The sequence below is a fragment of the Acipenser ruthenus genome, chromosome 27 (genome assembly GCF_902713425.1).
Source record: "Acipenser ruthenus chromosome 27, fAciRut3.2 maternal haplotype, whole genome shotgun sequence".
NCBI lineage: Eukaryota > Metazoa > Chordata > Actinopteri > Acipenseriformes > Acipenseridae > Acipenser > Acipenser ruthenus.
Genome location: NC_081215.1, coordinates 5,778,870 through 5,804,665, shown reverse-complemented (window position 1 = coordinate 5,804,665; position 25,796 = coordinate 5,778,870). Strand labels below are relative to the sequence as shown.

Sequence of the window (25,796 nt, the reverse complement as noted above, 5' to 3'; positions counted from 1 at the left end):
AATTGCTGCGGTGAGGGAACGTAATTGGACATTCTAGATTGGAGGAAAAAACAACGTGGGTACAGTAATTGGGCACTCTATATATTAAAAAAAAAAAAACATGGTGCGGAACCAGAGAACGGCAACACTGGGCTGTGGAAATGGAGCCTGCATGCCAGCTCTGTGTCTGACTGCAGCTAGTTCCATTGTCCCTTACCTTTCATCTGCACACAATCCACCACTTTTGTTTTCTTTTTTCTAACCATTTCGCTTGGCCTCTTCATTGCCAAATAATGACTTAGTTATTGGAACAGCAGAGGCACAGCTGTCTGTAATCTTTTATCTAAACAAGACTTTATGAGTTCGTGGCGCCTCGTCTTTTCTCTCTGAATTGGCAGAAACACAGCAGAGGCAAAATAAAGCCGACTTCAGCTTTTGTTTTCAATACCTAATTTGATTATTTCCATTCTGCAGCTGAAGTGGCTAATTAATGGTCTTTACCAAAACCTCAGCACACTTAGCTAAGGGGGGACTGGAGTTTTTTGGCTGAGGGAATGTCAACAGAACTTGTTAATGCTTGTGAGTTTGTCAAATTCAACCATTAGCTCCCATAAACTTCTTATTGTTTGTAACTCAAATGTTTTTGTATTCTCAAATGGCTATTAGAGTACAAGTGGTCTGTGTTTGCTTCATGTTTCATGAAACTTGGGAACTTCAACAGGCAAGATGTTTTTTATTTTAAACCATTTTTATTATTATTATTATTTAATATACATAAAATGATTTAATTAACTGTTGTAGTTAATTTCAAACATATATATGATGTATGTAACTGAAAACCATGGCAACACCATGCCTAAAGAAACAAATTACAGCAAATTTTAAAGGAATAAAAAAACCCTTAAACACAATTGTTCTCACTAAAGTCCAATATTATACCTATGCAGATAGTGGCTGAGGGAAGCAGTTCAGTCAGATATTGGTTTCCATGGAGATGACCTGGAAGTGTTTTGTTTTCCCTCCAAAAGTTAACCCATCAGGTCAAATGTTCAGTATGTTACTTTTTGAGCAAAATAGCAGGACTCGAGGGTACAAATGGAAGTTGAGGAAAATCAATCTCAAAACAGAAGTTACGCAGCATGAATAAAACCCAGAGAATAATAATAAAAAAATATGTGATTGTACTCTGGGGCTGAATGTGTGCTAGCAAGGAACAAACCATGATAGGCCGAACAGCCTCTCCTTGTTCGCAACATTTTTATGTTCTGCTGTTCAGTAACATCCAAGATGTCCGCCGTTTCCAGGGGCGTTCAGCTAGCTTGATTTAAGGCAGAGCACACATTGTAATGTCAGATTTTTCAGCGTTTATCTGGTTGTCTGTCGGTCTGTCTGGCTTAATCTTCTATGTCCGTCCTTTAAAGGTGTTCATGCATGTGTAGCTTCCCGAGAACTTGTGGATTTCTTCAAGTGCTTGCTGTGGCATGAAGCTATAAAGAGAAGAGAAAAAAACAAGACCCTGATTCCATTATGAGAGATGAACTTTGCTCCCAGCACCCAAGTTGTTTATTGCTAGTTTTATCTGACCACATTTCACATGAAACAGTCAAGTTAGAATAAAGAGAATGAACGTGACAGAAATATGTCTAAATAAGACCTAATTTAATTTACCAAAGTCCTATATACAGTGGTGCTCCTGCAAAATGCTGTTATTCACTTTGATACTATTACCACTTTCGAAATCTGGATTTGTACGCATTATTATGCATGAAATTTCTGCTCAACGCAAGTTCATAATTTAAAATTCAGATGATTCCACTGTATTTCTTAACTGAAAATGACTTAACTAAACACTACTAGTGTTGAGCATATTAATGGAAATTAAAGCAAGGAATTGATAGGAGGGTGTCAACACTGCTTTATATTTGGAGAGTAACTGGATTGGTGTTATTCTGGGACAGTTTACCTTTTGAGGATGACGAGCGCGTGCATTGTCCAGGGCAGGTAGAGCAAGGCTGTGTTTTTTTGGACAGCTTCCACTGTCCGCCTGGCCACTGTCTCCGGTTTCAGAGGAGGGAACAGGTTAGGGAACCTGGAGACATGAACCAGTTAATTCTGTTTCTGAAACGATTATTAGTGATTTGTGATAGGAGAATTATTGACAGTTTGAAATATACTTGAGCCATGCCAAATGTCTTTATTTAAAAACATTTTAATCAAGTGTGCCTTAGATAGCTGGTCCAACAGAGGCTCCTCGAATTCTCTTGGCAAGAACACGAGTTAAAAGAAAGAATGCCAAGACAGGTGAGAACCCCAGCAATGCTGAAAAGAGTGCTTACCTGACTCTCATTCCTTGGAACATCTCTGTGTTGGTGTGGAAGGGCAGCACGGTGGTGGTGCCCACGCCAGGGCAGTCCAGCAGCCCCAGGGTCAGGCTCTCCATGAAGGCAAAGGAGGAGGCCTTAGAGGTGCAGTAATCAATGGCTCCCGGGATCGAGGACTGAGACAACACCGAGTTGATACACACCACGTGGCCGTTCTGCAGCTCCAGCATTCGCGGCAGGAACGCTTTGGTGGTCTGTGGAGAGAAGGAGGTGGTTACAGCGAGGCTTCTCCATGACATTTCAGTTACAGTATATATAGCCTGGCATTTGAGTCATTGTTACACTAATGAAACTAGTGTTTTACTATTAATAACAACAACAACAACAACAACAATATCCCTCTGTGGTACGTACCCAGAACTGTCCGAGCGTGTTGATATGCTGAGATTTTAAGAGGGCGTCGTCATCGCTGTCCATTAGAGACTTCCCATGAACCACTGCAGCATTGTTCACCAGGATGGTGACATCACCCACCTAGCAACAAAAAAATCCCTATTTCATTGGTTGAACTTAGACTTACTTCTCTACTGGAGTACATTGTACACACACCTCAGGTGTTAAAGGTTTTTGATAAACCTTACATTTAAATTGTGCCGAATTGTGTGGAGGTTTTGTATTTCCCTTAAGGTCTTGAGAGGTGAAACTGTTGCAAAAATGGTTTTAAGGAAAGGATAGGCTGGAGGTAGGCTGAGATTCCCAGATCAGAATCAATCCTGGGTCCTACTGGCTGGTGTAGTCAAGGTAGGATTTACTAAATGCATATATTAGTCTTTTATGTAACCACTCCCCCCTTTCTCTATGTATGGAGCTCTGCTTTCCGGTGTGGCTGTACCTACCCTCTCTCGCACCACCTTGGCCTGCTGGTACACTTCCTCCCGGTTGCCCACATCACACAGAAAGTAGTGGCACTCGGTTCCCATGAGCTTGATCTCCTCGCAGGTTTCCTTTAGACACTTCTCTGTGCGGCCCCACAGGATCAGCTGAAAGCAAGGCAGAGGTCAGCATTGTGTTAAATCATCATGGTTCTTTTAACATTAAACTCCATGAAACTGCTCCTGGTTTGGATCCTTCTCAGTTTCAGCTGCTCGCTTTAACTTGCCTTACATGCGTTTGAAAAGGGGTTCTTGTTTCATGGTCTCATAAATTACTATAAATATGTAGTAAACAACTTAATGGCTTTCCAGGTTTAATCACGTTGTTTTGGGACTCTTGAAAATCTACCCTGTCGCTTTAAGAAATTGCCTTACATTTCCCCTCCCACCCACACACACACACACACAGAGTGAAGTGTTGAAGTCAGTCAGAGTTCAGGGAACGGGCAGGCAGGCAGGCAGGCTGGCAGGCTCATACATAACTATCTGGTAATCCAAACCCTGCGCTGTGCCGTGACTACTTGGTTCTCGCTATAGTGTGCACAGGGGGTTAAAACATGCTGTAAATTATAGCTGCAGTAGAAAACTACTGCTACACACAGTATACAGTATCTCCTTTTAAAAGTTTACAGTGGTTTACTGTGGCCTTGTAAAGCATGGTAAGTGTACGCCCTTACAGAAAACTTTGAGAAATTTCATGAGGAAACTATTATGAAACACTGTCATACAGAAGAGCTGTATCAACATTGTAGTGCCACAACACTTCCAGTTAAGATATTTTGGTAAGGGTAGTATAAGGTAAACTTTTCTATGGGTAAAATAACTTCAGGTTGGACAGAAGAGAAATGTACTGTATGAGATAATCGTTGGCAGCGTCAGGGCAGGTTGACCCAAAACTAATGATTGTTTCTGAGTTATGTGTGCTGTATCTGAGAACACACCCACTGAGCCTGATATCATATCTCCACATGACAGAACCCTATCCTTTGGGATAAGGCCCCTCAGCATACTATCAAGTGGTATAGAGCATTGTGTTCTATATTTAATAAGACTAGCCAGCCAAGTTATAAGCCTGCTTTACAATTCGGTGAAACAAACAGACAAACGTTTCAGCTAGTGCCTTAGTGAGTTTTACGCGTGAGACATTAAGTCTTACACTTAAGACATTCTTAAGTCTTAGTTTACCCCAGAATGAATGACTGGGGTTGAAGCTATGGTTGAACTACTGGAACAAAAATAAATTATAGAAAACTTGTTCCATCATGTTTCCTCCCTGCAATCCAATTTGGTCATGTTTTTAGCTCTACACCACCATGTATTAATGTGTATTTGAATTTTTGGAACAATTCTTCAGTCTTCATAAAAGCCTATAGAAATGTTCATTAACCATTCTCATCACAGTGAAAGTTAGGAAGTTCCAGTTCTTGGGAACTGGGCCAAAAGGCTGCTTTATATTCAGGAAACCATATTAAAAGTGTTTCAGCAATTTATCAGCAACTTTCTAAAACTGGGCATGACTGTCAAAAAGATGTTAGCAGCTCGTCAGATTTTTAGAGGCTTAAATAAAATATTTTTCCCCTAGTTTAAAGAGAAAATGTGCAAATTGCAAACTGACTAAGATACAGGCTTCATATAACCTATGAGAAATTGGACTGGGGAGCTGTAAAAAACCAAATAGTGGCCTGTGACTGGAGATACTGTTCTAAACCGAACGATTACTAATGATGCAGTGATTGGCGCTGGGGCCTGTCAATCACAGGGGTCACACAGAGGTAACGACAGTGCTGAACCCCCCACCCTCTCCTCCCCAACTCACACACACTCTCAAAGAGATTACATGGCTCGCTGGCTTGATGAATCCAGCAATTTTCTGGTCAGGGAGTTTCAAACAGTGCGTGTGGTGAGTGCAGCCGAGGGGCAGCTCAGGGCTTGGCCAGTTTCCAGGGGCATGCGGCTTATCTTTCCACAGGCACTCCACTGGAAAGTGATCCAGTTTAGGGGAGGGGAAGCAGCGTGGAACGCATCCATCAAAACAGGAAGGCTTGCAAACAACAGCTATCCGCACTTGCTTTCAGTGTATCGAGTGGTAGTCAGTGCACTGCCCCTGGAGCCACCTGTTCTATTCCCTGAACTGGGAAAAATACTTCTTAAATTGAACCATCCACTGCTTTTTAGTGTAGTCTAGAACACTTTTAACTCACAAATAGTCAAGTTGGCCAAATGTGGGCTGTTAATAATAATAATAATAATTATTATTATTATTATTATTATTATTATTATTATTATTATTATTAATAAACCTGGCACAGCTTCCAATGAAAAAGTCCCTACACAATGCAGTGCTCTGGTGGTATAATTTTACAGCTGTCATTTACAGTTTACACGGCTCAGCAATTTGTTTTCACCGCGTTTAAAAAGATCCAGCTTTTTCGCGTAACTCTGTACGGCTTGGTTGCAACAGTTTTCCTTTGAAGATTATATCTCACACCTGTAATATTATTTTACAGCTGTTGCATACAACTCAGCATTTTACCAAGCTGTTTGAACGGGCCATGATTTTAATATAACCTCAGAATCCTCTGAAGATCCGATTGCTTCTTTGCCCAAACAGAGCGCTGAATTCTGCAAGCAGCTGTGTTCACATAGTGTGTTACACGTGTGATACTCGCCTGCTGGTGAAACTTTTTTTTGATACTTAGCTGTAACTGGATACCAAGAATTAAGAAACAAAGGCTTCAGTTCAATGAGGCACTTTTTATAAGACAGCCTAGATCATTTTTAAATAGAATGTTATACACTTACTGTATTTTGTGTCGTACTGCACACAGTGTTTGGGTCGTTTAATGTTATGGATGCATTTTAGAGTTTTAAAATGCCTTTCTATTCTATTATCTCGTTGTCCTCATTGAAACTTGGAAGATTCTTCTGGGAGTAACCCCTCGCTTGTCCAGCTATCTCAAGTCACCACAAATATAGTGCATTTTTTAATTAAACGGTTTATTTGCAAGATGCAAAAGTACAAAATAGTCAAGCCTGTTCAGGGACAGGTCTTCTCTCCCAGTGTATTATCTGCCAACTATACAGTACAATACACATACAAGGGGTGACAAAAATAGATAATAGAGGTTCTTTACAGACTGGGACAGTTAAACTTTCCCCCTGACAGGGACACACTGTTTAAATGTCTCCGCTATTGGTCTCGTTCCTTCTCCCTCTCGTGGGGAGGCGGGCCCCTGCGAGGGCACTGGGAGTTCAGGAAGCAGCCGCCTGCCTCTGTCCCATTAGCACTGAGACAACGGGGTCACGCAAAGGGCAAGACCCAGCTGGGAGCTGCATGATGCCTCCGCCCCCCTCCCTCACACAGCAATTTATATAAACTAGCTTCCTACTCAAGGCACTGGTGACCCAGACCCAGGCACTTGTTACTACTGGGATCAAAGCTGCTGTATTAGGCATGGCACCAGAGAGTCAGTCCAAGACACAGGGGCTGGGCGTAACACAGACGCTTTATACTGTATCGATATACAAGTCTTTATACATTGACTTCAAAGGCCACTTCATGGAATGGGTACTGAACTAAGGCCTTTATCAGAGGGCTATAAATAAAAGACTCACCTAAACTGAACTCTCAGGCTGTAGATAACAGGGTGAATACAATATATCATAAAACTTGCATCTACTCAATCGTACAGCAAGAAACTACAGACAATATGCTGAAACATTTGTATATTGACTTTAGGTATTACTGTTAAGACAAGATGTATGGTTTTGACGGGCTAGTTTTTTTTTTGTAATGATTGTTAATGATAAACGATATTGTTAAATAAAAGATAGGGGGAGTATGGGTTGCTTTTGTCACATTTCAATATATCATGTTGTTTTTCGATATAAAATGTCAATGTGTCATTTCATCCATAAAGTACTGTAAACTGTATGAGCGCGGTACCAAAGTTCAGGAATTCAATGCTGCCACCAGACACGTTAGTTCATAATAATAACAATCAAAATGTATTGTGTAGGGCCTTCCGATACTATGCATTGTGCTAATATTGTGTAAGTAACCTGGTGGTTTATTAGCCTCCCTGAGGGTTCAGTCTACAGTAAACAGGCCCAGTCTCTTGACCTCCTCCACCCTTCTATATACAAACACTACTACCTGCGGCCTGTGGTTAGCTGCAGCCTTTGTTGCTGCACTTCCTTTGTGGAAGAAGTAAACAGATGTAATGACATCATTAGGATTAACTGGCTGACCCGCGGTTGAACTCAGTTCTGTAAATGAGCTGCAAGGTGCCAGTGCCCCTCTTGGTTTTTGCTTAAGAAGTCATTTTAAATCTTCTTCTATTGACATGTGCTTTGGTCTGATATTATAGTGGTAATATTAATACTACTTTTCTTTTTAGTGCTGCTGAACAACTGAATGTTCAAAGTTGGACTACAGTTAATATAATATGTATATTTGGTCAACCACAATTAATTTCTGTATTTATCGACTTAAGTAGAAAACACTTAGAAAACTTAAAGTATATTATTGAAACTTCCATAGCTTTCCAGTGCAATAAGCACAGCCTAAGTGCTGTAGCAGCTATGCCAGGAATGTTAAAAACTTCCCAGTTACAGAAGCAGAGCAGCTGGGACACACCGATTCCCTCTTAGCATTAGTCCTCTCAAGTTCAAAGCCCTTGAAGTGCTTACACTGAACAATATGATGGACTTTGACATTCTTCTTAAAGGACAAGACTCTCCAAGATGGGATTGTTCCTGCAAGTGAGGGCCATTACATTTAGTTTCATGGAACTACCATAGAGGTACATTTGCAGATCTATTGCCGCATTAGTATTTTTCCCCCCCATGTGTATCGAATCATATTTACACCCACTTGTGCAATTGTACTTATTTTAAGGTAATTTTTGCATACTTTTTAATGCGAGTTCCATCTTTACACATCTTCAGGCCTCAGTATGTTGCTTAACATTATGAGATGTGATGCATATTAAAAGATAATTGTTTAAAAGATGACACTCGCATTAAAAAGAAATTGATGTGATGTAGGAAAAAGTGCCTTAAAAACAGAAAAACTGCACAAGTGAGCTTACATAGAATTTAACACACATCGGGCATGGAACAAACAAGAATGTGGCAAAAGTTAATTTGTGTAAATATCCCCCATTATGGTACCATTAAAGATAAAGCAACTTCCATAGTGACTTTCATTTTTGGACGTCAATTGTAGACGCATTTTATAGACCCTTGTTCTTTTATTGGTTCTCAGATAACAGGTAATGAATTCTCACACACATTAAAAGTGTTGCCTCTCTGGACCCCAGCTGCAAATGCTCTAGACTTCTAATGAATTCGCTAGCCAGTGCCGGTATTATTGGCACTGTTCCTTAACAGCTATTGTAGGCACCTTTTTACAAAATAGTATAGGAGGAATTTGAAATGTAAATGCAATCCTTTGCCTTTTCTACCTTTCAATGACATGTCCCAGGGATGTAAGCGGAAACTCCAAAGGTGAAAAAGCCACACTCCATTGTGTGTCCACAAAGGATGGCTCATAGCTTGTCATCGGCTCATTGTTGTGCATTGTTGAGGCGTGAAAGCTTGCCAAGGAAACACCTGTGTTTGTGTGGGTTTGATTTTTCACAGATCTGGAACACTGTAGACCAGGCAGGGGGCTGGGCTGGGTGGGTCGGTGCATTCTCAATGGGGGAATGAACGAAGTGGTTCACCTCTGGGTTCCACAGTTCAGCTGTATTGTCATGCAGCACAGAAATCGCTGAGAGCTATTACCAGCCATTAGGACTATCGGGGAGACTAATTCTTAAGGGGCAACTTTAGAACTGCTTTAAAAGACTGCTTTAAAACTAACTAAATAAGGGTTGGTATACATAAGCTTTTCTTAAAAGGGTTTGGACTTTATGATGCAGATTCAACTCACTATAACCTTAAAGATGGTTGACAAACATTTGTGTGAGCAAAGTTCTGAGACTGCAAAAGGCTTTTTCTACAAAGTTTGCACCAAAATAGAATATACAACCACTTTGAAAAATAGAAATAAATGTTTAATATGAAATGTACAGGTATGATTAGGGACTGGGAGGCAGTGTGGCCTATTGGTTTGAGCAGAGGAACTGGGAAGGAGTCTGGCCAAGTCGTTAGAGTAAAGTGACTGGGAAGCAGTGTGGCTATTGGATAGAGCTATGGACTGGAAGGTGGTGTGGCTTAGTAGTTAGAGATGAGAGATGTGGGTTAGTGTGTCCTTGTGGTATTATAATATGCATAAAATCTGCCATATGCTATCATTATACAGTTAAAAAAAAGTATCTTAAATGGACAAATCCCAAAAAATAGAAAAACAGTTGCTACTCTCCAGAAGGATGTTAGAATTGGCTGCCTTTGTATAAAAGTTCAGCTCATTTCTCTGAGGGAAATCTTGCTAAGTTCAAAATATTCATAACGGGAACTAAAGCTGACAAGCACTGCCAGCAGTAAATGATATAAGCAAGTAGTGTTGCCAAGCCTGGACACCACTGGTTAGCCTAGGGACAGGGAGAGAGGTGAGGAAAGCTGTACATGCTTGTCCTGTTAGCATGCTTTGTGAGGTTGAGGCAGCAGCCAGCAATTCTGACCCAGCAAGAAAGCTACCAAACATTCTGGAATGTGTGCTGTGCAACCCTACCTAATGATGATGGAACTAACACTTAAGTGACAGTTCATATCAATACTGTATGTGCATATCTCTACACCTAACTTTGAGGGAGGCGGACAAACCTCGAGAAACATTGTGGGTAAGGTAGAGTGTATAGACAACTGAACATTTATTTTAGACAAGATTGCAGGTAGCTTGACCTACAGTTGTGTTCAATACTTTGTTATAATGAATGTCTCATGCATGTGAAACGAATTGTTGGCTTCTCATCCCCACACACACACCAGACTGGGGTGTCGGTAGACTGAGCATGTCCAAAGTATACCGAGGCGATCCAAAACCTCTTACCAAAACGGCCTAGATATAAATGTGAAACAGAAAACAGAATCCCATTTATCACCATCAGTGGACAGTCCAGAAATCAGACTGGAGAGGCAGAACAAAAGTGTTTTTTGTCCCTTGGCTGACCTTCCCATGTTGAGCAACATGAACATTGTGTACAGAATCACTGTAATCCCATTGGCACAATAACCACTTGCCCAAGGTATTGGGATCTTAACATGGATGCTTATGTAAACAACTATACAACAGCCAAGTGTGCCAAACCAAATGCGTGGCTAAGTGGTTATAGCTGAGGAATCGGCATCAGTGTGGCTGAGGAATTGGAGAAAGGAGTGTTCGTGGTGAGGGACTGGGAGGCAGTGGGACCTGGGGATTAGGCCTCAGATAACCAGTGTGACCTAGTAGTCAGAGCTGAGGGACTGAGAGGCAGTGTGGCTTTCAGAATTAGTTTCCAAACCACTAAATGCTTGTAAAATGATAATACCAAAAATGGTTACAAATGGTCAGGATGCCAGTAGCCTGCAGGCACACAGTAGCCACGAAGGGGTGCCCCGTGGAGATATGATATTAGAGAATTCAAAATAAGCCAAACGTCCCAGAACAGGGGCCTGTCTCATACTCTTCAAGACACAGCACTGACAGATGCAGATAAGAAGCGTACAAAACAGAGCATGTCCAAGAGCCTGAAGGGAAGGAGAGATAAGAGAGCGTGTGGTTTTTCTAGACAAGTTCTCCCTGGCTTTCCTCCTTCTGGGGAGCTCTCTTTTCTCTACCTGGCTAGTCTTACTCACAGCATAACTGCATAACTCCACAATACAGTACTACATAGAAGACCAGGACCTGTTAGCATAATCGTAGAAGCTTTCCATAAAAGCAGCTCACCCCACATATGAAACTAGGTGGACTGATAAAACAACTGTCCATATTAACAAAGAGTTCTGTAATCCTTGTTAACTCCTAAATTGTTGGGGTCTTAACATGTAACAAGGATCTGTCTGAAAAAATCAGGGCTGTGTTCAAGCTATCCAGGTCAACAGGGTTAGACTCCTAAGACCCATAATGTGTTACAGATCAGCCCACAAGAACACTTTCTGACACCAAGATGACATTTTGGGGTTGGCCAATGTGAAATTAATCCTCATCATAAAACTACCATCCCAGAAATCATGTTGAATGTTAATAGCTATAGACTTTTAGCTTCCCGGTTCATTTGTATTCACAAAGGTAATCTGTGCAGTTCCCCACAATCAGACCTTGTTGGCATACCAGTTTGGTTATATTTTTAAAAGACAGTTTGAGGTAGAACACAACCCCCCCAGCTCTCACACAGGGGTGACATACGGTATTACTATACAAGAATGTTTGTTTGTTTGTTTGTTTTGTATGTATACATTTCAACTTGAATATGTATAACATGTTGGTAAATACTCCAAAATGTTATAGCACATTTATTTGCTGGATTAAACTTGGACTATAATATAAAACCTAAACGAAACAAGGTCAAGCCGACAAGCGTTTTGAAAAAAGCCTTCAACACAAGCCGAAACGTTTTTGTCAACGCGAGTTAGTTTTCCATTACAATGCATAGAGTGCTTTTGAAGTTATGAATCTTAGCCACTCGTGCAGTACGTGATCTGTCCACAAATAAATAAATAAATAAATACAGTTCCATGTGTCAGTTTAGAACATTTTGCAAGCTGTCTTCAGAAAATGCAACAATCTTAACCACACTGATACAGACACTGATTCAAAAACAGCTGAAATCACTTTAGAAAGTCAGTAACAGAATGTGTTTAACTAGCTTCTAATTTTTCCGAACTGGTTAACATTGTAATAACTTTACCACGGCCAGTGTAAATACCAATTTGGCTATTCGAATGCACAAAATAAAAGGTAATGTCCCCAAATGAACGTAAATCTGTACAAACGTGTCGATGTATGTGGTGCGTTTTGCCCTAGCATTAGCATGCTCAATGCATTACAATGTAACCATACTAGAAACTCCCACTTATACTGGAATGATAAATCACGTAAGCGAGGCGTGTATGGGTTCGTATAGGGATTTTACCTTCTTTGCTCCCTGCTTAGCGAACTCCCTTGCCAGGTGCCGACCGATGCCTCTTCCCCCGCCGGTGATCAGCACCACGTCCCCGCTCATATCTCTCAGTCTGCTCGGGAAAAACAAGCATACGGCGGCTTTCAAAAGAAAGTACACCATCTGAATGGGGAAAAACAGCGCGGATCCCAGGGACTTGCAATCCATCTTCCTTTAACCACGGGTGAACAATATCAATACGATCAGGAGGGGGAAACTCTACAAAAAACAGCCTGCTGAGACCCCCAAGCAAAACGTCTGGTAGCTCCGTTCCACAAGAAGAGTCTGCCACCCCGAAGCTTAATTTCGCTTCCTCTGTAAACCGTATGCCTCTTTTAAAACTTTTCTATTCAGGATATTTAATTGACAAATCCAAAAATAAAATAAAATCGGTGTTAAAACGTTTAAAAGCGAATGAAAACAAACAGTTGCAAAATGTGGCTTGCTCCGCTTGACAGTCCAACAGACCCTGTGTGTCATAAACTTTGCCCCGTGTCAAATTCAGGGAAGCTCAGTTTTCGTCAGTGCTGTGGTAATGCAGAAATACAAATGAGCTCAATAATTAGTGCCAGTTCTGCTGACAAAACGTGCTTAAACTTGCAGGCAAACTTACTAAAACTAAAGAAAAGTGGCTATACAGGTTTTTTTTTTTTTTTTAAAGCAAGCGTCCGCTTTTATTTTTGTCTCTTTCTTGCGCTGTTTCCACAAAGTAAAGGGAGCGAGGCTGGGAACCAGTGGCTGCTTGGAGTGTGCTTTCTCAGAAGAAATTCACCACCACCACGTCGCTTCTCGCTACTCTCTTTTCCTTTTCTGAGAGTGTCTGTGAGGCTCGGATCTGCAGGGAGTTTTTATAGACCATTAATCCTGATTGACAGTTTAAGTGTTTGAGAATATTTCACTACTGTGTGTGTTGTATGTGAGTGGTTGGGTTTGCCTTCAGTTTCCCCACCCCTAAGAAATATCGGCACAGTTCCACTGAGCAGGTTGAAACCACAAGTGGTTCTATCTCAACTTTTTTTTGTCACCCCCCAAAAAAACTTAGCATTAAATATCCTCAAATGAACCAAGATAACCGTTGCTTTTTTGATTGGTAAAACCGTCTGCACTGTCTAATGGACAGAAATGCTGACATTCGCAGATTGCGAACTGGTTATATTTTCAATAGAACAGATCATGCAAAACTAAACTGGAGTGGGTATGGCATCATATGTGTAAACTAAAATAATTACGTTTTCTACAATAGAGTCTCACTGCCTTGTATTTAAATCTGCCGACAGAATCATACCAACATGCGCCCAGACTTGATTTAGGAGCGTGGGCATTTTATTTCCTCTCTAACGCTCCCTTTGAAACGCGTTTTCTCCCTTTTATTAGTGTCAGTGCCGCTGTGTTTTTGTGAATGGGGCGACCTGCAGACTGCTTGCCTGGCTGCGCAACGAGTCTGTTTATGTCTAGAACATTCCAGGCTTTTAAAATACAGAAGTCATAAACTGCGCGAGAAAGGCGGGAGGGTCGCACACTTGACACCTTTGCGAGTTTAGCTATTTAATCGCACCTTTTTTGAAGGGGAAATCTGCTGAGGAGCTTGGATCGTTACGCTTGTGTAAGAAACAACCCGAGATAATATTTCAGCTGACAAAGAACATTATTTTCACAAATGCAAAGTCTACCGATTGACTTCAACATATACAGAATACAAAGGCCAGGACGGCAGAATTTAAATGTTGTACATGGGTGCTCGGTTGGAAGGTGGTTCCGTGTCAAAGATTGCACGAATTACAGATGGAATGGTCTTAAAAGTATTCAACCAAATTGTATTTTGCCATTCACCCTTGGCTTCCTTTGTACTGCCACTATGATACAACTAATGTAATGCCATTGAGGACAAAGATATATATATATATATATATATATATATATATATATATATATATATATATATATATATATATATATATATATATATATATATGATACAGTATGTTTGTCATTTGTTCTGTTTTTTTAACCTACTGTAAGCACTAGAACACTAGAAGACAGGTGTGTATGTGATTTAATTTAATTTATAAATACATTTCCTTGTAATTGTTTACTTAACCTGCCTTGCTGCCTTTGCTGTTTTCTTTACAATCGTTTTGGTAAAACCTAGTGGAATTCATATCTCAGATTGTAAACTAGCGCCAGCTACCTTCAAACCAGTTTGACTGTAACTCCAACGCAATGCGGTGTCTTTGTTTATTTTTTGGTTTATTTGTTTAGCCAGGGTAGGAGGAGAACCCGTTGAGACCCCCTTCTAGTTGCAGAACAGACAGGGTGTTAAAAACCCGCCTATTTCTCTTTTCACCAGTAGGGGTGCTCTGAGCCTTTCCAGATGCCACCGATTACCAGCCCTGCACCGCTGTAGACAATACACTCCCGTCAAAAAGCCTCCACTGCTCGGTTGTATTTAAAAACTACAAAGCAACATCATTATTATTCTTTACCTGACACCACATAGCTGCTTACAGTCCACCAAATGTTTCTCGAATCAAGAGTAAATGTGATTAATAGTTGGTTTCTCCCCATATGTCACGTAAACCGCCTTAAGAATGGAGATACATATTGTATTGTGACCATTTTAGAATGCAAGTAATTGCACAGCTTCCTCAGCTTTTACCATGCCTCAGTAAGCATTGTTCATACTCCTATGCTTAGGATACCAGTGTAATACCACTTTATTACCCCAAATAAACCACAGCAAAACATTAGCAGACACAACCAGCATTGGCAATGCAATGGTTTTGGAACAGATATTACACAGTGATCCTGACATGGCTGTCTGGTACAGATATGGTACTATGGTAATGCAATCAAGTGATGATTCACACTTTTGAGATAAAAATGAAAGGCTTCTAGTTAACCATGGTTAATTACTGCCGATCCACGTCACCACGGCGACGTTCACATCTTACAGAATTTCATTGTCAGGTCATTGACGTCATTGTTATTCCATGAAACAATCCTGCTCAACAATGATGCCATAGCTTACTGAATGGGAATAGACCCCCACTCCTCAAAGAATCCTGCAGGGGTTTTATACATCTGATAAGATCACAATAACTGGTTTCACGCTATTCAATCCTCAGTGTTAGGTCAAAGTTTATCTGTTTTGTCGGTTCACAAGATAAAACCATTTCCCACAAAGTGTCTGCTGAGGTCACTGTGTCCTGCTAAACGTTACTTATAAGGTTCCCCAGGCCAGTACAGAGGTAGTCCCTGACACAAATCCATTGAGAGAACCGCATTGTGGATGACAGCAGTAGAATTCTAGAAATCTCACCTGTCTATTAGCTACAAAAACTATGTTTAGCAAATATCATATCTGGTTCTACACTAGGTTTGAAAAGTGCTCAGTTCCTCTGCCTCACTCTTTGGAAATCTTCCTAGGCCATTTCGCCACATCAGTGTCTTTTTGGTCAAAGCATATTACTGGCTGAAAGCATTTCAGTCAACAGGGGAAGCAGCTAGCTGGTTAATGACAGGAAAGAAACCATTAAAAGAGTAGGGACTGTTTCACCCTGCAGGTGAAATGACCAAGGAAGTGCAGCACTATCAAAAAGAATCCATTGTGCTGCCATTGCTAGTAAAGCTGCGGACATTTCTGTAAGGACGTCTATCTAACTTTCTGCCTGCCTAACTGTCTGTCACGTATGTCAGTGTGTACGTCAATCTTATCTTTATCTTTTTGCTTGACTGACTGGATTTTTCTATCTGGCTAAACAGCTCTGTTAGCATTGCCAGAGTGACTCTGTTTGGCCTTGAAATAAACCCTGTAAAAATATCTCTTAGACAAATAAATCCATAAACTCTTGAGTTGTTTCCAGCTTGCGATTTCTGGCTCCATCCCCACTGAACTGCGTGCAACCGCAAGAAGCCTGCCAGAGACTCAGAGAGGTTAAAAGCAGGTCTCACAATAGCGCATTGTAGTGCTTTGCGCTCCACAGGATTACTGTCAGCTGTGGTGGAAAGGACAAAACTTGAGTCACACGGTAAAGGCTCAGTGTCCAAGTATGGGCCAGTTAGTGTTTTATTACTGCTGTTTCATGTCAGCGTGGCCCCTAGGAACCAGTTAGTGGCCCCACACTGATGAGTTCCACAAATTTATCACATGGCAGAGATTTTTTTTTTTTAAGTAGCCTCAAATTATTATTATTATTATTATTATTATTATTATTATTATTATTATTATTATTATTATTATTATTATTATTTTACTGCTCCCTTACCTTTTTATGTTGTTTGCACCCACTCTAAGTGGATATTGTTGCGATTACACAAATGCTGTTATTTATTTTTTGATAAGTCTGTGTTATGGTACTTTCACCTGAGCTGCACTTCATGTCTAGTTTTGTGCTATAGTTTATGAAACACAGGTTAGATCATCCAAATAAGTAAGAGCCAGCAAAACATCCCAGTGATCTGCCACTTTGGATCGCATTTGTGTCTTGCCAGCACTGCTGTCCAAAACAGGATTCTAGTCTTAATATAAAGACAATTTGGCTGATCCAGCCAACATTACACATTTGTACGGTAGACAACTAGAACTTAGGAGCAGCTCCTGAACTCATTATCTTATTAAAAAAATAAAGAAAAGCAATATTTGAGTATTGGCAATAATTTGTTTGACCACCAGAATATAAAATTAGAAAATATATGGACTGGGAGGGGTGTTAATAATGGTAAGGTTCCATGCACTAGACCACACTGCCACCTACAGGGCATCTGGAAAATTGCACGTTGTCAAACGTTTTCACGTGAAGGACCTCCATGCTGGACTTGGTCCTCACCTGACACGTGTCATACATTTTAAAGCTCTTCTTAACTGAGAGTCCGAGTTTGCCTCCATAACTTGGTTATTCACCATGGAAACCACTTTTACACCATACGGAGAATAGAAAAGTTAATATTGGCTGCCCTCCAGTGGGTGGAAGTGTTAGTGCAGGATGTCGGATTACTGTTTTATTTCAGCTTCAAACATTCTTATATTTGTTTCTGAATTCATGTTTCTGTTTTCTTTAAAGTAAACGCAATCCTAAGAGTTTGATAAAGTGTTTCATTGTGCAGTATTACTGCATTGTACCGTTGTTGTGCTCAAATTACAAAAGGCACTTTAAATAACCAGGTAATAAAACGACACAGTAGCCTACAAAAAATCTGCTCAATGCACCCATATGGTAACAGCTCATTAATGTTACTGATGGGTTGAGCTAAACCGGCTGAAAGTCTCTTACACAAATTGCTGTTGAGCAGGCAAGAGTCGGGAATTACGAATAATACACAGCGCCTGTTGTTTGTTTTTTTTGTTTTGTTTTGTTTTTAATATACAGAAAACCTTTTTTATTTTATTTACCACAGACTCACATGTTTCCAGCCGATGCACTTGTGTAATTAACTAACATTTTGGACAAAGTGCTGCACCTTTTACAATACTTTTTAACCTTGCCCTAACCTTGGGCGAAACACCGCCTGACTGCGGCTGCTTAATAAATAGCAGAGAGTGGGTCAAGGAGTAAATTGTAACCTGGTGCACAAAGTAAGCAAACAAGCCAGCGAGCGCGAGTGTTTTGAGTGAGAGGGACAACACGTTCGAATCAATGGAGCTCGGCGTTGCTATCATAATTCTATGCTTTGCAGCTGTTTTTGCTGCGTTCATGTTACTAGTTTTCGGTCTGATATACGCGGAGTTTTCGAACTCCGAGATACCTCTAGGGGTTGCTCAACCCGGAAAATTGAGGCTGATTCACGGACTCTTGGTGGGCATTGCGGTCCTGGTAAGTACTGTACTTTTTTTTCGTTTGTTGTTATGCGGTTTGCAGAACAAATTGAAGTTAAGACGTCGTGAGCTTTTTTAAAACATCAACAAAAAAATAAAATCAAAATCACCTAAAGACTAGCGGAATCACTGGTTGGCTTATGTTTGTTCTGCGTTTTATAAAAATAAACATTGTACAACAATGTAACACTAAATGCAAATAATCGTGTGAAAATAATCAATGTGCATGCAACTGAAAGTTAGCGGTTGGGTTGGGACTATGTATATTGTGTAGCACTTAGTTCAACTCTACGAAACAGACAACCCGTTCGCAACTTGTGTAACATTTTGGAAACTTGACAAAAAGAAACACCGATGCTGATGTTGTAGATGGGTTTGAATGTTGGTTTTCTTATTTTATTTTATTTTTTTTAAAATATGACTTTGGATCTTGAACCGATAGCATTATGATTTTATGTATCAAAGTTCTGCTGCCAGCAGATGTTTCTACTGGTTTTAAGTATTTATTTATTTATTTATTTATTTCTTAGCAGACGCCCTTATCCAGGGCGATTTACAATTGTTACAAAAATATCACCGTACAAAGTATTACGTAAAATATCACATTACATGTTTTTATGTACGTGTGTACATTGGTATTCTATAAATACAATAACATTGATATGAATTTTGTATTAAAGGATCCAAGTCCATTCCATACATTCACCACTCTGTATGAAGAAATGTCTCCTTCCCTCAGTCCTGAGTCTCCACTTCATTTCCAGCTGTGTTCTTTGGTCCTGGTTTCTGTACTGAGCAGAAAGTAATGGTTTGGGTTAACCATGTCAACTCCTTTAAGATTTGAAAGACTTCAATCCTGCACTGCTGGATTCTTCTTTGTTCCAGGCTGAATAGATTCAGTGCTTTCAGCTTTGCATCCTAGCTCAGTCCTTTAAGCCCTGGGATTAGTCTGGTTACTCTAATTTGGACTCTCTCCAGGGCCATGTTGCTGTGGTGACCAGAATGGGACACAGTATTCTCACCAGTGCATTATACAACCTCCTCATAATCTCCTTGGATGTGTGCTCTACACTTTTGGCTATATACCCAAAAATTCTATTTCCCTGCACTTTGTGGTTACTGACACTGATTAATCTTTTCCAACACCAAGGTCTTTCTCTTGGTCCATTCAGTATTCGACTCCCCACTGAGTACACTGCTCCAGTTAAAGCTTTGCCCTCAGCTTTGTATCCACTTGCGTGTACTACCTTGTATTTCCATGGATTACAGTTTGAGGATTAGCCTTTCATGTGGCACTTTGTCAACGGCTTTTTGGAAGTCCAGGCTTTTTGAGTCCATCGTTGCAGTGACTTCTTTGAAGAAGTCTAAGAGGTTTGTCAGGCAGGAGTGTCCTTTTCTGAATCCTGTGTTAGCTGTCTCCTATGATGCCGTTGCTGTATAGCACCATGATTTTGCATGTTGTGGAGGGGAGGCTGAGGGGTGTGTAGTTTTCTCCCGTTTTACATTTGCAATGTGCCAGTCAGGTCGGCCATGACCTCCCTTGTTTCTTTAAGCACTCTTGGGTACGTGCCATCCGCACCGAGGGATTTGTTAGCGTTGAGAGCCTCCAGTCCTCTTGGTACTTCAGTCTGATTTATACTAAGGGTGTTTTATTATTGCTTTGTGATCCTCCACTACATTCCCCATATTGTCCCTTCTGCTCCTGACCGTGACTGTTCTTTTGCTGGCATTGGGAGAACTATTCAGGATTGCTTTTAATGTATGAAGCCATGTTGAAATCAATATCTCTTGATTTCTATTTCTGGTATCTTTTATTTTATTATAGCTTAGTATTAGAACAAATATTTTCTGGCTTCCTACTCGGCAACTTTTGGGAAGTACGTTCATTTAGGGACTATAGACATTTGGACAATAATTCATTGGAGTAAATGGATTTAAATTGGATTTGAGAACCAACTCTCCAACCAGCATGAAGTCCTCTTTAAACTATACCCCCTGACCAGTACTATAATGTTTCATGTCTTTTAAATACATGTGCTTATGTCAGTCACAGGACTTTACCCTTGTTTTGCCCCCATAATGCTGATACTGGCGTCATTATCCCCAAAGCAAGGTCAAACCCATTTTGCATATTGTACTTTTAAGCAGCACATTTGATGTTGGCTTACTGAGAGCAGGAGAACAAACACTGAGATTAAGAGCAAACCGCATGGCTGATAATGACTGGCTACTTCACACTATTGTAAATGGCGCAAGGCTATTGGCTTATCGGTGATTGTGCTAAGATATGTCCAAGACATTCTCAAGGTAAAACTTTGTAAGTTTGACATGTGCGTCTGGGTGCCTCCATTATATCCCCTACGTTCCACACTCCATGTCTTTTTTTGCATGAACCTATTTTCCAACACCTATACAGCGATGAGTGTTGCATCACCCTGCAGAATTAACAAGTTTTGCTTCATAAAGTCGAATGAAACTTGCTGAATTATATTACGTTAACATATTAAATTACATACTGCTTTGTAGCTTTCCATATACTTAACTAAAAACGGACAAACTGAAAAATGTAATGTTTCGAAATTTATCATGAAATACTGTACTGCTTTTATGGCTTCAGGTAGACCCTTGCAACATTATTTTGTAGTTTCTTTGATTACATGACGTTAAATAAAATAACTAAATTATGTTCATGTAGTTTATTTTTTTTATGTCTCAATCCTAAAATTATAGGTGATGCGACACGTTCAGCTGTAGTATAGTAATTTAAAGGAATTGCGTTGATTTTGGTGTTATCTAAACTGGTCAACAGTGCCCCTTGCTGCAACTCCTGTGTATTGCAGTAGGCACTTTATTTTATATGTAAAATTTCCTGTATATTTATCAGTGTTTATTCAGAAAAATGGGTGGAGACCAGTGTTCTCAGTTTTCAGGGTAATTATCAGGGCGTATATTGGGTGGATTAGAAAAGCAGCTCACATTGTCAGTTCCCTGGCAATGTGTATGAATGACTGTGCAAAGTTGGACAAGTTAGTCATTTAAAACAGACAAACCTTGCATTCCATTAAAACTATTTAACCTTCCGAATGTCGTGTTTTTCTTGTCTGTATTTATCATATTCATGAGTGAGCCAAATTACGTGTGACAATTGGCCAGCTTGTAGCTTTTCTGAACCCAGGAATGTTTTGTAAAAATCTGTACAACTGAAAATAGACACTTGTCGTGAATATGTAAGCTACCTAACCAACTTCAGGCCAGGTTTTCATGGTAGAATAATCTTGCACTATGTGAGATGTGACACTCAAGCCCTCCCTGTTGTAATTTACATCATGTTAATAGAGTGAGGTGTAACATCTAGTGCTCAGTGAAGGTGATTGTCAATATTGGCACTGGCTCAGGCAGGCAGGCGGAGAGACTTTCCCTCCCTGCCCTGCATGCGAGAGTCAAATTAGCTTTATGCTGGGCTTGTTTCTATCTGAATATCTCGTAGGGAGCTCAAAGCAGCCCATAAACACATATGAGTGAGTCTCAACGGGATTGATGAACCACCCTGTACTGTATGACTTATCTTAAGAGAACTGTATAAGAACCTCAGACAGATACACACTGATGTTTCTCACATTTTTTGTATGGCACAAATGCAGCTCTACAATCGGAAGAATATATATATTCTTCCCTCCACAATGAATTATAAAGTGCAACGCCAATCGCGTTGAATATAAAATAAAAATAAGCTTTTTCTAAAAATGCAGTTCTCAAGTCTGCAAACAAAGTGCCTAAATTTTGGTTTGAAACTTGAAAATGAATGGTTATCATGCACAGGCATGATGGGAAATACTGTAAATGACTGCATCTGTATTTGTTTTTTTTATTAGTCTTTTATTGCAAACTCCATGGCCAAACATGTATTTAAGAGAAATAAAACTCTGCTAATTTCTTCTCAGTGCTGTGAAAGAACGGGCCAGAAATGTCTTGATATCCATAACTTCAAAACCCTGAGTAGTGCTAAATTAAGAAACAAACTAAATTCAAATGACAAACGTCTCTACTAGAAGTAGTTTTCATTGTTTATTTTAGTATTTTTTAAATCTTGACACTAATTTTATAATGACTGCAAATTTTATAATGACCACAAACCTCTGAAGTTAAGTCATTAACATTACATTTCCATGCATTGACCTGCATATGCTTGCCCCCACCTCAGGGCCGGATCTTCCAGAATATGGGTCTGTGTACCCAGGTGGGCTTCACGCGCTGGGTCAGCAACACCCTGTTGCGCACAAGTAAGGTGCCCCCCCAGCTCCTGATCAAAGACCTGACCTTTGCTGGGGTCCCTGTTCGGGTCTACCAGCCCAAAGCGCCCTCCTCTGGCCACCGCAGGGGACTGCTCTATTTTCACGGTGGCGGATGGATGTTAGGAAGCATTGGTGAGTAATTGCAGGTCTCTCCAGAGAGCCTGTCATTTAAATTTGCTTGTGGGTGCGGGGACTGTGAGAGAACACACTAACTCTCCAGTTACTTATTAGCACTAGGAATGTTCTCATTGGTGTTGCTGCTACTGTTTCCTGGTACTTCACCACTTCATGTGCTGTAGCTCAAACTCACTCCAGTGGTCAAGCTGCCGTCCCACCAGACATATTTGCATATTTGTGGCCGTACGTTTGAATAGGAAAGTCAAAGAAAGTTTGTATTTGACAGAAAGGTTAATAGGCCTGAATCATTTAAACATTTTTACTTTATTTTTATTAGATACCTATGATGATTTATGTAGATACATCGCCAAGGAGTCTGCAACTGTGGTGGTCTCTGTTGGGTAAGTGGGCTTCACCTTCTGCAGTTACAGTAATGCTGAATGCAATCTTGTGTGCTGTACAGGACTGGATGAAACACCTGCTGCCTTTAGCAGTTTCAGTCGTGATGGGTAAGACAGCAGGTCTTAAAAGAGATCACATCAGTTATTAAAGATATTGGTAGGTGTGAATTATTATTTTTAATTCTCTGTGCTCCACAGGTACCGCCTATCCCCGGAGCACCGCTACCCAGCACAGCTAGATGACTGCCTGGCAGCCACCTCTCACTTCCTGGAGGTGGCTGAGGCAGATTATGGCGTTGATCCACGGAAGGTAGCTGTAGGGGGGGATAGTGCAGGGGGAAACCTGTCGGCCGCACTCTGCCACCGGTTTGTGGAGAACGACCTGCCTCTGCCCTGTGCTCAGATTTTGATCTACCCTGTCCTGCAGATGGCTGACTTCAACCTGCCCTCATACCAGCAGAACCAGTATGTGCCTTTGCTGTACAGGACCCGTATGGGATTTTACTACCTGCACTATCTAAACGGGGACACCTCTTTATTGGAGGACGTGCTGGATGGACGTCACGTCCCAGTGGAACTTGAACTGAAGTACCGTAAGTGGCTGGGTCCGGATAATCTCCCCCCAGAGTTCAAAACTCGTGGCTTTACACCGAGAGCTGTAACCGCCCATGACGAAGAGGTTTACGATATAATGAAAGATGCCCTGGAACCCAGCGTGTCCCCACTGCTGGCTTCGGACACAGTCCTCTGTAAAATGCCGCCCACTTTCATCTTGACCTGTGAGTTTGACGTGCTGAGAGATGATGGGATACTCTTCAAGAAACGTCTGGATGACTTGGGGGTGCCGGTCACTTGGTGGCACGTCCAGGACGGTTTCCACGGGATTGTGAGTTTCTTTGATAAAGGGTGGCTGACCTACCCATCCGGTAAACTGGCTCTCGACCACATTGTCAGCTTTGTCAAGACTCTTTGATCAGTGCGCAGGGATTCTATAGTCGCTACAATAACTGATCGAGTTTGACATGGATCATAATTATGGTTTTACCCAAAAAAGCCAGATATCTGTTTTTCCCTGACCTCAAATGCAGTTGCCTGCCATGGTTATATGCAACATAGGCTAGATAAACTAAAGTATCTTTATAGAAGTAAGAGCCAGCGCCATCTAGTGATTTGCTACTTTGCAAACAAGTTTCCTTAAGTTTTTTGCACTGAGTGGGGCTGGTCCTTGCTAATATAGAGACACTTTGGAAGATCTAGCCTACATTAAATATGTCTGGCATGTAACTAGACCGGATGAGCAGCTCCTAGTCAAAACACAAATTATATCATTGCAATAAGAGCCTCTAAGAATGATTTGGCAAATATCATTCAAGCTGAATTAATTCACCAACCTCCAGCATTTCTCTGATGGTATAATATATTCACAGCCTTCGTTATTTTTCCCCCCCCCCCTGCAATTGGAGGTTCAAATCTTGTCCTTTTGCATCGGACGCTCATTCGGTAACTTTCACCATCAGCGGGAGTTGGGGAGATCGGACACAGTCCCAGTTGAAATAATTTTGCTCTCAGTCTGCTGTTGGTGGAAGTGAACACGATGTATTTTAAATGAATTCCATGTCAGTCCTAGTTGCAGATTGACATGCAACATTAGTGTGTGTGGGGAAATAAAGCCTTTTTTTGCGTGCCTGTTTTTAAATGAAAACCCTTAAGCATAAACCCTTAAGCATAATTCCTGATGTAAGTATCACTATCTGCTGTATTATTGAATTGTGTTCTGTCACACTTGTACTTTGCTTGAACAAAAGTTATTGTATTTATCTTGCTCTTATTGTATTACTTGTATTGTAACACTTGAAATGTATTTGCTTACGATTGTAAGTCGCCCTGGATAAGGGCGTCTGCTATGAAATAAATAATAATAATAATAATAAAATTTAGTGAAACTGCATAATCCTGCTGTTATACTATCGGTTGTGTATTTCAGTAGCGGTAATTGATTAGGGCTGGGGTGGAAAACTGCAGTCCTCAAGGGCTATTCCATGTCAGGTTTTAGAGGTTATCAATTAAATGATTGATTCAGTTAAGTAATTAAGGGTATGATTGTATGGAATAGCTCTCGCACTGCACAACTGGATTAGACCATGTGTTGTAGGGTCAGAAACTTACACTAGCCCTGCACCCAGGCCTGGATTTCAGAAGTACCCTTATTTAGAGATCTTATTGGAATTATGAGGTGCTAGCAATCAGGCCCCTGATAGAGCTGCTCTGAACTGATTGCACTTCTCATCACAGCATGAATAAGCACAGTCTGTGGGTTTACTTTTAGGAGTTGTGTGCAGCTGTAGAGGAGGTACACATTATTTAACAAGGGTCTAATTGCATTGTATGTATTTGAGGGTAGTTCAGAACCCATGACTGGGTACAGGACTAGTGTGAGTTTCTAGCCGAGTTAAGGTGTGATTTTAAAATATTTTTAAACCTACATTGCAATTAATTCTTGTATTTTTGTAGTTCTGCATCTCCTGTCAGAAGGGAGATGTACTGTATAAGGTACCAGAACGCATTGAGAGTTCTAAAATAATAACACAACTGTCCCAAAGGTCAAAATGAATACATAAGTACATTTCATACAGAACAATAAAGACTTCATAATATTTTGGATATTTTCAAAACTTTTCTGGGGAAAAAAAACAAACAAAATCTGATTTTAGGAATTTGACAAGCTTTTAAGTTGTTTTTTACTACTTTATTAATCATTCAGAGGTTGTTTCTCCATTTTAAAATGGTGTATAAGCATAATGGGTAAAAATAAAAAAATAATTTTGGTTAACAATAAATGTTTTATTGTGTTTATGT

The 25,796-nt window shown here is 40.5% G+C and overlaps 2 protein-coding genes across 4 annotated transcripts; one reads left to right on the top strand and one right to left on the bottom strand.

Moving 5' to 3' along the window:
• Positions 1–692: 692 nt before the first annotated feature.
• On the bottom strand, positions 693–19,267 carry LOC117963616 (short-chain dehydrogenase/reductase 3). 3 transcript variants are annotated; one of them, XM_059002085.1, is made up of 7 exons: positions 18,831–19,217; positions 12,292–12,391; positions 3,197–3,340; positions 2,715–2,834; positions 2,316–2,554; positions 1,943–2,068; positions 693–1,466 (listed from the first exon to the last, which is right to left on the bottom strand). In XM_059002085.1, the coding sequence occupies exons 2-7, from the start codon at positions 12,379–12,381 to the stop codon at positions 1,382–1,384; spliced, it is 804 nt and encodes a 267-aa protein (XP_058858068.1). In that variant the 5' UTR covers positions 12,382–12,391; positions 18,831–19,217; the 3' UTR covers positions 693–1,381. The 3 variants fall into 3 exon arrangements, with proteins under 3 accessions (XP_058858068.1, XP_058858069.1, XP_058858067.1); XM_059002086.1 differs by lacking the exon at positions 12,292–12,391 and having other exon boundaries at positions 18,831–19,267; XM_059002084.1 differs by lacking the exon at positions 18,831–19,217 and having other exon boundaries at positions 12,292–13,159.
• LOC117425362 (arylacetamide deacetylase-like 4) lies at positions 17,218–25,777 on the top strand. The gene is made up of 4 exons (XM_034904368.2): positions 17,218–18,128; positions 22,332–22,554; positions 22,877–22,940; positions 23,139–25,777. Exons 1-4 carry the CDS (start codon positions 17,952–17,954, stop codon positions 23,911–23,913), a joined length of 1,239 nt encoding a protein of 412 aa, XP_034760259.2. The 5' UTR covers positions 17,218–17,951; the 3' UTR covers positions 23,914–25,777.
• The last annotated feature ends 19 nt before the right edge of the window (positions 25,778–25,796 follow it).

Bases quoted from the DNA above. Each gene is read 5' to 3' on its own strand.
- LOC117963616 (XM_059002084.1), bottom strand. From the start codon at position 12,486: ATGGATTGCAAGTCCCTGGGATCCGCGCTGTTTTTCCCCATTCAGATG. The intron at 2,555-2,714 runs GTACGTACCACA...TTCTCTCCACAG, and splicing joins ACACGCTCGGACAGTTCTGG to ACCACCAAAGCGTTCCTGCC. The intron at 2,069-2,315 runs GTAAGCACTCTT...TCATGTCTCCAG, and splicing joins TTCCAAGGAATGAGAGTCAG to GTTCCCTAACCTGTTCCCTC.
- LOC117425362 (XM_034904368.2), top strand. From the start codon at position 17,952: ATGGAGCTCGGCGTTGCTATCATAATTCTATGCTTTGCAGCTGTTTTT. The intron at 18,129-22,331 runs GTAAGTACTGTA...CCCCCACCTCAG, and splicing joins TGGTGGGCATTGCGGTCCTG to GGCCGGATCTTCCAGAATAT. The intron at 22,941-23,138 runs GTAAGTGGGCTT...TGTGCTCCACAG, and splicing joins ACTGTGGTGGTCTCTGTTGG to GTACCGCCTATCCCCGGAGC.